The following is an 11,618-nucleotide window of genomic DNA, read 5'->3' as shown; positions in this document are numbered from 1 at the left end:
TTCTGCCAATACGGATCAACCATTCTTTTCATTTTGTAGTTAAAATATCCTTTGAACGTCAATGATGAATGCACCTTTTCGTTCTCTGACTCAAACTCTAAATCGAGATAAAACTGCATCAATGCAGGTATCATCTACATATTTGGCGCGGATCCATACTTCAAAGAGAATAACTTAAGAAGGCTTTTGAGTTTCAATTTTTGGCCAGACCGGAGTGACCCCTACAAAACCTTTTTGGTGTCAGTATCCAAGAACTCCTAAAGTGTTGCCTATGCAAGAGAATTGCAGGTGTTTCAAACCTCTCAATAAAATTATGTGATACACATATAAACTCCCACCTCTCCTGTCCTACCTATTTCAAGTTCCACACCGCGGAAGAAACAAGCTGAATCATTTATGGGCAAAAACAAGGAAAACTATTTTTGACTCTCTTCGTGTTTAGCGGATATGTGGAGAATATATACCATATTAATAGAACTGTAAAACTCTTCATTCAAACAAATACAAAATTATTTACCTAATTTGGCTATGAGGTGTTTTTATTCGTTTCTAAATTGATCAATTCCAAAGAAATATGCATAATAAAATACATGAAATGTACAATTTTCAATTATCTTCATTCTGTTGTTCGGTAAAACAAATGTTTGCAGAGCAGAAGCACAAGGCAGAGGTTTTCACCAAGATATGCCACTTAAAACAATTAATTCAGATCAATCAGAGATTAAAATCTGTCTAATGTGAGTGGAAACCGTAGCTAGTTTTGACCAAATACAGCTTCGCCACTTTATTTTATACTGATGGCAAGCTAAGCTGATAACTATTATTGAATTATCGGTTTTGGATATTACATTTCTGGTTTTCTGATCGGTTCAGCCAATTCCGGTTCATCGGTATCAGCCAATAGGCCGAACCAACTCATATGGAAACTTATCCCCCAGGCGTTGTTGTGTCGATGAAAGCGTTGCGTGAAAATTTAACATAATATACATATACATATATATTTGGCCAAGCCTAAAAGCGGAGCCTTTTTAATTTATTTTCCAGCCCCTCCCTATAATAAAAAATGCAATAAAACTCTTCAGCACTAACTGTCGATGATTTTCTTCAAGGGGATTTAGGGACTAAGATTGATAGCGATCAAAACGCATGCGGTATTTTCTAGTAGCTAAGGACCTTCATTACTTTTCCTGATGTTTTGAGCATACTTTCGAAGATAAGGAATGTTTTCTTCTTCGGATGAAGTTTATGATGTCAGCATCAGTTGAAACTACGTTCAATTGAGCATGACTGATAATTTCTGTTTGGGAAAATGAGCCAAAATTGAAAGAAACGACGTTAAACTACTTCACGTTAAGACATCGCCGGTCGATTGAGGAGTGTGCAGGACCAACTGATCTCACGTGTACGTCAGAATCGTAGGAGCTTCTATGATAGCTTCTTTTGGAGTTTCCAGGTATGACTGCTTGCCCCACCGTTTTTCCCTAACGTTTCAAACTCCTCTGATAAGCATAGAAAATTAAAAAGAGAAGTCATTTTCAACTCGTGTTTAAGCCTGTTCTATTCTCTAGTTTTTCTCTTCTGGCTACTCTTGTTTCACGATTATCCTCTTGCTGGAAATGCTTTTTCTGTAATTAAACTCGGTAACCCCTGTCGTAACTGCATATAATAAAGGTGTCTTTAAGAAAGTCCGTGATCTTTGCTACTTAAAACGAAATCTCTCTTAAAAGCTAATGTCAGCATGCATCAAACAAACAGCGGCAAGTCACCCAAATTTGTTTTCACTCCTACTTTTATATTTTGTAGCCCAATATGTTCTAATAATTGTGGTGTAGTTTTTTTGTAGTTTTTTTTTTTTTTAGTTTTTTCTCGAGAAATAGTTTTTTTCGTTCGACCGCTCAAATATGCAAATTTTCACCCTGAAATTACCCGAGTTGTGACCTCATGTCCATCCCGTATAAACGATGTAAAGAAACGGACAACAGTTTCTTGGAGTACATTTATTGGGCCTCAACTAATGAATGCTAGTTCTCTAAGATTAAAATGTTAAAAAAAACCTCAAAAGAAATAAAATTCAAAATGCTTTCGTCTAACTTGATGGCATTGTCGTAAGAGGTGCTGGAGCTGTTGTGGGGATTGGAGGTGGAGTTCTATTTTCCAAAGTTTTAACTCTCTCCAACAGCTCTTCAATCACGGAGCAGGCTACCAAAGGACGGGAAAAACTTTTAAAAACGTGTTAGAGTTAATATACGAAATTTTCTTCCTCAATTTTACCCAAACAGCTTAAAAGTGCACAGAGAACATTATATGACCGCCCATGGATACAATTTTTTATCTACTAGTGTTGATACTATCTTTCACGAGTGAGCTTCTCTCACGGGGGACGCGTAAAGATAGACAAATTTAAAGCACATATTAAGAGCAAAGAACGCATATAATGTATGCATGTAAACCACACTGGTTACGAAGCTACTTCAACCTCCGACATAAAAATGCGATTTATAGATTCTTATCCCAAGAATGTTGCCTCTCGTAGATAAATGATAAATGGATAAATGTTAGAAAAACGTATTACGCTATCCACCAGGTGGCGATTTATCCGGTGGATAGCGTTCTCTAACCCTTGAATAACTCGGGCCTGTAGTACAAGCGGTGAAGCGTGTACTGGATTTTGTTTTAGTCGAGCCTCAGTTTTGTGTCTCTTCCTCCATACGGAATGTTGCGCTGTAGCTTGTTACCTTATCAGAGCGGAGTTAGGAAACAAAGACATTGCAAGTTATTATTATCGCTAATATAATTATTATTGTTGAAATTTGGAATCGACAAACATTCTATGTCATTGCAAGCCTACTGACATTTTTACACAGGAATTTTTTTTTTTCAGCTCAGGATTTCAATATTCAAAGAGCTCACACGCTCTATTTCTTAGAAAATGCCTCAAGCTTCTAGCCCTTAAAAACTCTCCCATCTATCAAATGTTAATCGATGCCATTTTTCCATTGTGAAATATCTGGGTAAAAGTGAGATACAAAGTTTCGTTTTTCTCGCGAAAAAATTCCACAAGACTATTAAACTTACTCTCTTATTGTCACCAGAGTTGGTTTCGTTTTCATTGTAGCTAGGTGAGTGAGACATCAGCAAAATATTTGAAGGCTAAATGGTTCCCGTGCAGGTTCTCATTGTTTGCGTCAAATCTTTTTGGGCTTACAGAGTTCAGTTGATGCAGGAATCGTCAATTGCTTTGAACACTTTTTTGAACTCTGGATTGTCATCGCTTGACTCTTTTTTCGGAAATTATTGCAGTAAATGGTTTCAACTCAGGAGTAACATGTAATAGAGTAGCTTGATCTTCCAGGTGTGTGCGTTCCTGAGAAGGACTGTTGTTGGTAGTGGTGACTAACGTTTCGACAACCTTAGCCAAAGTCATCATCAGAGTCAATTGAATAGTTGTTGTCAGTCGAACGTTCTAAGTCCGGTTCGTAAAAACCGATTGGTCAGTTTTCCGTCAATGTTATTGGCTATGAGACTCTACTGGTGTTGGTCGGTCGTGATTGGTCGGTCTCAATCCGCCGGTAAAGTTGGGTCGCTCACTGTTCGGTTCGTTTGTTAAGAAATTATCAATCTTCGTTCTAAGATCTTGCTCTTTCGATTTCTCTTGGGAATAAGGGTAGCTTCATTCTTGGAATACAAGTTACAATGTCAGCTTTGGTAGGATTTTGTTCGCTCAAGCCGATGTACCGTTTGTTTTGGCCAAAAACAAACAAACAAACAAAAAAAGAAAAAAATTGCAAAAAGGGGATAAGTTTCTAAAGAAACTGTGGTGCTGCGTCACTGGGGGAGCATATTAAGAAAATTTGGTTATTATCAACTGAATTTATCATGAAAATTAGCCACCGTGAAGAGTTTCAAAGCTAAGGTTGGAGCGTGAGCCCTTCGTCATTAGCTCTGACTTAGAGCTAACGCTCGAAACGTCAGCTTTGAAACTCTTTACGGTGGCCAATGCACAATATCAACTCAGTTTAAACCCACAAGAATCAGGGGGAAATTGTAAAATTGAGATTTTCAACTATTTTGAAACGTTCTTTTACCTAAATATTGGCAAGGAGCTTCCATACGGAAAATTTATGCCCCCTGCACCCTCTTTAGAATCCTGGCTGACCCAGGAACGGGAAAATTTCAATAGGAGATATATGAGGGGGGTCAATCCACTCTTTACTTTCTTGAAAGAATCCAACCTAGTACAGGTTTGTTCGAGAGTAACGACACGCGACCGTTTAATCAACTGGAGTTAACTTGCATGCATGCCCTTGAGCATTGCAAAACAATAAGTGGGGTAAGTTTCTCAAGAAAATGTGGTACTTTATTTGAATCGATTCAAGATTTGAATTTAGATACAAAATCCGTTGGAATTAAATATAAATTAATTTTCTCTTTGTCAAAAGGCCTTCAGATCAAGTGAAAGATCCTCTGTAGTTTGAAAAAACACATTACTTGTCATCGGACTAACGCTGTTTCTGAGTTAAAGTTTGAACTCCAATTTTTTTAGCGATATTTTTCACTGCCATTTGACCACCTTTACCCTCTAGGAGAACATGAATATTCCATTGAACAAAAAAAAAAAAAGAAGGGTTAAAAACAGGGTCCATGTCCCGAAATTATGCAATAAACACGTTGTCCTGAATTAAGGCTTGAAGAGTGGTTGCTATTTCCCTGCTAGAAAGACATGTAAGGATCGGAGCTTACCGTGTGCGGATCATCTGCATCCAAAACCATAAACATCTGAGATAATTTAACTTTGAAATGTGCAAATACGTGTTATCCTTTATGACGTTTAAAGAATGCTCTCGATTTTCGCCTCAGGAATTAAAAAGTGATGAATTTCAAGTTGTAGACGATCGAATCAAGGACTTCTTCCTTCAATCAATCAATCAATCAATCAATTTATTTAACGTGGTCAGAACGCTTAGCTAAAAGCTAATTTACAGGTACGCCACGAAATAAAAAGAGAAAAGGAAATTATAAAGCCTTATGAAGGTATATAAATTTAAATAAATTAAGATTAAGAACTAGCTGATATTAAAATATAAGAATTTAACAATGTAGTCACCGAGTAAAATGTATAAAAATGTATAAAAATGTATAAAATGTAATCATTAAAGACAGTAAATATAATCAAGGATATATCCTCACCGCACTAGAGTCCTGTGAGATCTAATGTTTTTAAGTAATTTTTAAAAGTAGTAAATGTTTGTATCTTTCGAGACTCGTCCGGTAAAGCGTTCCATAATTTCGATGCAGCATATCTCCATGATCTTAACCCGAAGGTTGTTGATTTTACTTTTGGGAGGTCCAGTATTGTGGTGCCCCTAAGGTTATAAGTGGAGCACCTTACTGTTATAAGATCACGTAAGCTTTTTGGACCTGCATCACTGGCTAATATCTTAAAGAGAGTGGACAATATTTTCGCTAATCGCCTTTCGCGAAGACTTGAGAGACCGATACGCTTACAAAGTTCCTCATGAGGCGAGGACTTATCTCTAAAAACAAAACGGAGCGCACGTTTGTTCACCAACTCTAACTTGTCAGCTGACTTTTTATTACAGAAGTGCCACGTTTCGGAGCAGTAATTAAAGTGTGGTAAAATGAAAGCTTTATAAAAATCCCTTCTAGTCTCAAAAGACAACATTTTCTGCATCCTTTTTAATACGGCGACTTGTTGAATGACTTTTCTACATATTTTAGCAATGTGCTTTTCAAAATTTAATTTATCATCGATTGTCACGCCAAGAAGTTCCATTGTGTTGGATATGGGAAGTTGTGACTCCTCACACTTAAACACTGGTTCATCAGTTCCTTTGTGTTTTCCCAACACCATAGCCTGGTATTTTGAACTGTTCCTCTTCATACCATTACGCGCAAACCTTGTATCAGCACTAATAAGATCATTGTTGATTGTTTCTTCAACTTTGGAGAGTTGATTGTCGGCGTAAAAGATTTGAGTGTTATCAGCGTAAGTGGACAGAGTGCACTGCTTGATGACATATGAAAGATCATTCATGAAGATGTTGAATAATAAAGATTGAGGATGGATCCCTGTGGTACACCATTGCATATAGGTTGCCAATTGGAAAGCGTATCCCCCAGTCTCACCCTTTGGAATCGGTTTGATAAATAATCTTTTATCAGGGAGGTTGTTGCTTCATCTGCTCCATATTCTTTTAATTTCAAAACAATCAGTTCATGAGGTAAGGTGTCGAAAGCCTTGGACAAGCCCATGGAGACCAGACCGATCAATTTATAGTTATCAATTTCTTTTTTCCATTGTTCGGTTAGACTAAGAAGTGCTGAGTCGCAGCCGTGATATTTCCTATAAGCAAACACATATTTGTGATAGATTTCTTCAAAATACGGGCTTATTCGGCAATGAACAATTTTTTCGAAAACCTTCGATATAGCTGGCAGAATCGTTTTCGGCCGATAGTTAGTTTGTAATAGGCTGCAGTCTTTTTGAGAATTGGAGTGACCTCGCCAAATTTCCACTGTTGTGGTATCTTAGTTGAAGTTAAAACATGATTTATCAGTGTACTAAGAGGGAAGCATAAGACATCCATCGATTCTTTAACTGCTAGTGGAGGGATCCCATCACATCCAGAAGCCTTGTTTGGAGCAAGTTTCCTCATTACCTCGTAAACTTCTGTTGGATTAGTGTTGCTTAGCGACACATTCGGCCTGCTTATTAAGTTATTTGATATGTGCGATAAATCTACTGGATAGCCGTTTTGATTTTGTCCTTTGGCACTTTGAGTACAGCTTGTGAAGAAATTATTTAATGTCTCGGTCACCTCTTGAGGATTCCTGATGATTTTGTCACCCTCCTTTAATGTTATTCCGCTATTGTCCACATTCTTTCGGGAATTAACATAAGGCTTGATGGCACGCCAAAACTTCTTTTAATCTGCATATTTGTCCGAACAAAGCTTCTCAAAATGTCTACGTATAGATATTCTTCTCATGCTAACTACTTTGTTGCGCAGTAGACGGTAGCTCTCCCAATCACACTGATTACGTGATCTATTAAATTTTTTCTTAAGCCGTTTTCATTCCACCATTTCTCTCCGAATTTCAGGAGTGATAAACTTCTATTCTACTGAAGATCGTCGTTTGAAAGATCGCATTGGTGCATGGTCATCTAACACCTGGTTATCTAACGTCTCCCAGCACCAGTAAACATCGTCTATATCGTGAGTAAGAAACATTTACTTGTGAGCCAAGTGAAACAACCGAGTGATAAGTGTCTCAATTGGGTTAACTATTTGCCGTGAAAAGGCCAAAAAACCTTTTTAACCGTTATTCGTAACAAAAGGTAACCGTAATGTTTCCTTTCTGGAATGTGTAAGTTTGTCTGATTTGGATGGCTGGTCGTAAAATGGCCAATTTTTTTTCGTGAGCCGTAAAAGCCATCACCCACTGAGATCCTCTGATATTTCTGGAGTAATTACTCTATACGTCATCACAAACTATGGTTAAATTAGATTAAAATCAGACATTTGCAAACTCAGAAAGAAAAGTCTTGTTTTGCCAAAAACAATGGTCTAATTCGGTTATCACATGATATAGATGCGATATTGATCAAGTGCGAGGTTAACATGGCTGAATATTGGCTGTAATGGTTTTTTGCATTTTGCCAAAAATTGAAAAGGCCAAAAACTGAAACTCGGCGCGACACGCCTTTTTTGAACCATCTCATGTTCAACGCACACTCTTCGAATAACTGTCAAATATAATGCTCAACCTTATCCAATAATTGCGTGTTGTCAGCGTCATCAATTATATTAATTTTATTGATACTACCATTTTACCTATTATTATGATTAAGTCATTAGAAAGGAAAATTAAACAACAGAAAGTGCTTTTTAAACAGCTTTGCAGTTCTCTGTGTTAATCATACCTACAATAAATTCGATATACTTTACAAAGGTCCAATTATCCAATACATATAAAGCATGCTACGTAAACTGGTTATAAGTAATTCATACAAATCTCATAGTAAATCTTTTAATCACAAGCTTTTAAAATCCAGACAGCTCTGGTATCTCGACTAACTGTCCAGGAACTTTGCTTTCGTTTCAGTAAGATTATTCAAGAATAAATATATATTTTTAGACGTATTTGTGTGTAGTATCGCTGAGTAATTTCACGAGTTGTGCTTTTTTTTTTTTACTATTCCGCAGGGCGAGTCAAAATGCAAAAAACGACTGAAATACTTAGTGATACTGCGCACCAAAACGTCTCATAAGATATTAATTATCCAACTACTTTAATTTTTATGCAATTCTCATAAGGCGGGAAAAGAGGAACAAACAAAGGAGCGGTTTGTGACAGGTCTTGCCTAATGCTCGCGTCGGATTGGCCCATGAGACGTCAACTTGTCACATAGGGTTTCAAAACGATTCAAAGTTGAATTTTATTTTCGATCGTTGTTCTCAACTCGTGCACATTTGAAAGTACTGCAAGAAGAAAAGTGTTCATTTATCGATGAAAAGTGATGAATAATTTACCACAAGTAACAAAGCTTTGAATCTACCAGGAGACAAACTCTCAAAGACATGTATGAGCTCTAAGCCCACAAAAAGAGAATTTCCAAAACTACATCTCATTTTTATGTGTACATGTATGAGCTCTAAGCCTACAAAAAGAGAATTTCCAAAACTACATCTCATTTTTATCGTCCGACTCAATCATATGCCGACGACGCTTCACAAGAATCACTGCCTTTACTTGAGGAGCTGAGGGCTATGAACCAAGAACAATGGTACAGCTGTTAAATACGGCACCAGAGAAGGCAAGTCTACCAAACTTATCAAACAGTTTTTTTTTTAAACAGTACAGAATAACTAATTGTCCAAGTAACCGTATGATATCGCGGGATATTTATAATCTAATCGCGCGTTATATGTACTCTACATTATGCAGTTGGAAAATAAAATTATTAGTTGCACACTACTCATCATAAAAAAGGAGCAAAAAAGGAGCAATTAGAAAGACCATATTTTTCCGCTCCTTTTGTACACGGTGGAAAAATTTATCACTCACCGCGTATTAGGTTTCTAAAGAAAAACTTGAGCTTTGGAAAAGAATTGTGCGCTCAAAAATGCCTAAAACTCGACGCCGCCATTTTAAAAAAAAATTGGCTAAAAAAGAAAAACCACAACGTCAGCTCACAAATAGACCCTGCTCTAGGTATCATCAAAAACCATTCTTTGTATTGAGTTTCCATTTCCTAATTATTCAAACAAATCGCTAAGAGACGGGAAAATGCAGGGTGGGACTCATTTCCTCACAGTAAAGAGGCTAAGTTGTTAAACACGATTCCAAATGGCGCTGTCAATCGTCAAATTCTTTACCACCCATGAAAACAGTTCAAAACTCACCAGTATGAGAATACCTATTTTAAATCTAATTTCAAACGATTACTATAGCTTTTCACAAAACATGTAGAAGACAAAAATTAGCGAACCTATACTTATTAATAAAATGCTTTTGAGTTGTGGTGTAATACGTCAGTAAATTCTGTATCACTTAAAGAAAATAATAATATACCAAACAAAAAAAGTAATGTTAAAAGAATGCTCTATCACTGGTAAAGAAATTGTACGTGCTTTTGAGGTGCTACGCCGGTCCTATTTTTGCAATGTGATTGGTTTAATGAGCTAAACTCAATCCAATACCCGCGGAGTGTTCAGTCCAACTTATCTATGACTTTGTGCTGTTTTCTTAGGCAAAAAAAAACCTTGCTCAGTGGAGTTTCCATCACCTGCAAGCAGTTAAACACGGCGTGTAAGAAATGTTTCTTCCCCAAAGGTCACGTTCCTATTAGGAATCATTCTCGGTTCTTGTCCTTCTCCTTCGAGCGTCGTTAACCTTCTGCTGTTGACGCTTGATCTGGATCTTAGTCGGCTCATGAGACTAAGAGACCCTGTTTGACTTTTTTGAGAAGTAGAACTGACCTTTTCCTTGTTTTGCAACAGATTCTGAAAGGCGGACCAGAAGTCGCGTTTGAAAAACGTGTAGAGAAGAGGGTTGGCCAAAGATGTGATATATCGAATGACCATAACAGCTTCAATGACGCTAAGCAAATCTTTTAGTCCTATTTGGAATAAAAGCATTACCATAAAATAAGGGAACCAACAGCAGGCAAATATGATCGCCATGGTTGCGAAAACCAAGATACACTTCCTGTCACTTTTTTTTTTCTTCTGCTCCCGCGAGTTTTTATTCTTAATCAACGATGGTCGTTGCCTTTTAGTAATTGCACTGAACATGGCTATGTCTGCATAAATCATAAATATGTACGGGAAAAGGAACACTGCAACAAGGCAAACTGCAGTATGAATAACTTCCCAACGTGCAGATACATCAGCATTATTCAAAACGACAGGAATGATAGCAAAAACAGTAGAAGTGATCCAAATTCCGAACACAGTTTTCAAAACCAAGCTCTTGGTCACCAAGTGGTGTTTTAGAGGACTGACAGTTGCCATGTACTTGAGCCCAGTGATAAAGAGTATGTGATAAGCACCTGAAATAGCTAGTAATGTATGCGAGGCGTAAACCCCATCAACCATTTGTGGCGGCGAAATGCCAAAATTATGAACAATGAAGTATGGAATAGCGATAGCGCCAATACTGAAGTCAGAAATTGCCAAACTGAGAAGCACGTAGTTAGAAGAGGTGCGAAGTCCACGACATCGGTAAAACAAGACAAACACGAGTCCATTAGCCAGAACTATTACTATGGCAATTGGAAGAAATTTACTCAAGGTCTTGAGTCCAAAGTCGGAGTGCTTTTGAAGAAACTTTGAGGTAGCATTGCTGTCATTCATGATTTATTACGATGAACAACATGGGATGACGAAAACACTGAAAGAGAGCAAAAGTGTAAAAATGAAAAAATGCTACAGAAAGTTATACTATTACGCATCATGTGAGTAACGAGAGACTCAGATTATTTGGAATACAAAAACTGAGATTGAAAGAAAATTTCAACAAATGTCAGTGGGAATTTCGTAAGTGAGATCAATTAAATATTTCAATTTGATTTAGTAAATTGAAATACTGATATTGAGGTCAAAAAGCTTATGCCTTTACGGTTTTCAGGAGGTGGAGAAACCTGATATATTTGCCATGTTTGAAGACTTCTTTACAAAGGCCAGTTAAAGGTGATTGATATCTTTTGCACGATAACACCCACAATCGATAGTTTTCTTCGGTATATTTTTCATAAGACAGCAATCTATCATACTCGTATACAGTATATCTCTCTTATGCAATAGTTGATTGTCAGGGGTTTTTTAAGGGTTTGTTCATTGTGTTCTCGATAAACATCAACTGGCCTGCTGAGATGTTATACATATTTAGCAACTATGATGATTTGCACCAAGTACGAGCTCAGTTTCAGTTTTAAAATCAATACCGTTTTGGAGAAATTCAGAAAAAAAAATTTACCTGTTTTACCATTAAACTCAAATGGCCGAGACCATACCTTGGAAAATTTACGATTACTGTGTTTACACCACCTAGGGCAAAATGAATGAATAAGAGCAAAGAAATTTGATATAAAC

General features: G+C 37.1%; 1 protein-coding gene across 1 annotated transcript; it reads right to left on the bottom strand.

Moving 5' to 3' along the window:
* Positions 1-9,238: 9,238 nt before the first annotated feature.
* LOC149043876 (somatostatin receptor type 1-like) lies at positions 9,239-11,618 on the bottom strand. Its single transcript, XM_089209101.1, has 2 exons — positions 11,503-11,618; positions 9,239-10,917 (listed from the first exon to the last, which is right to left on the bottom strand). Exon 2 carries the CDS (start codon positions 10,878-10,880, stop codon positions 9,822-9,824), a length of 1,059 nt encoding a protein of 352 aa, XP_089065227.1. The 5' UTR covers positions 10,881-10,917; positions 11,503-11,618; the 3' UTR covers positions 9,239-9,821.

This window comes from Pocillopora damicornis, chromosome 6 (genome assembly GCF_964200805.1).
Source record: "Pocillopora damicornis chromosome 6, jaPocDami1.2, whole genome shotgun sequence".
Classification (NCBI taxonomy): Eukaryota; Metazoa; Cnidaria; class Anthozoa; order Scleractinia; family Pocilloporidae; genus Pocillopora; species Pocillopora damicornis.
This window is presented reverse-complemented; position numbering and strand designations above follow the sequence as displayed.

Excerpts from the sequence above, each read along its gene's own strand:
- LOC149043876 (XM_089209101.1), bottom strand. The coding sequence starts at position 10,880 with ATGAATGACAGCAATGCTACCTCAAAGTTTCTTCAAAAGCACTCCGAC.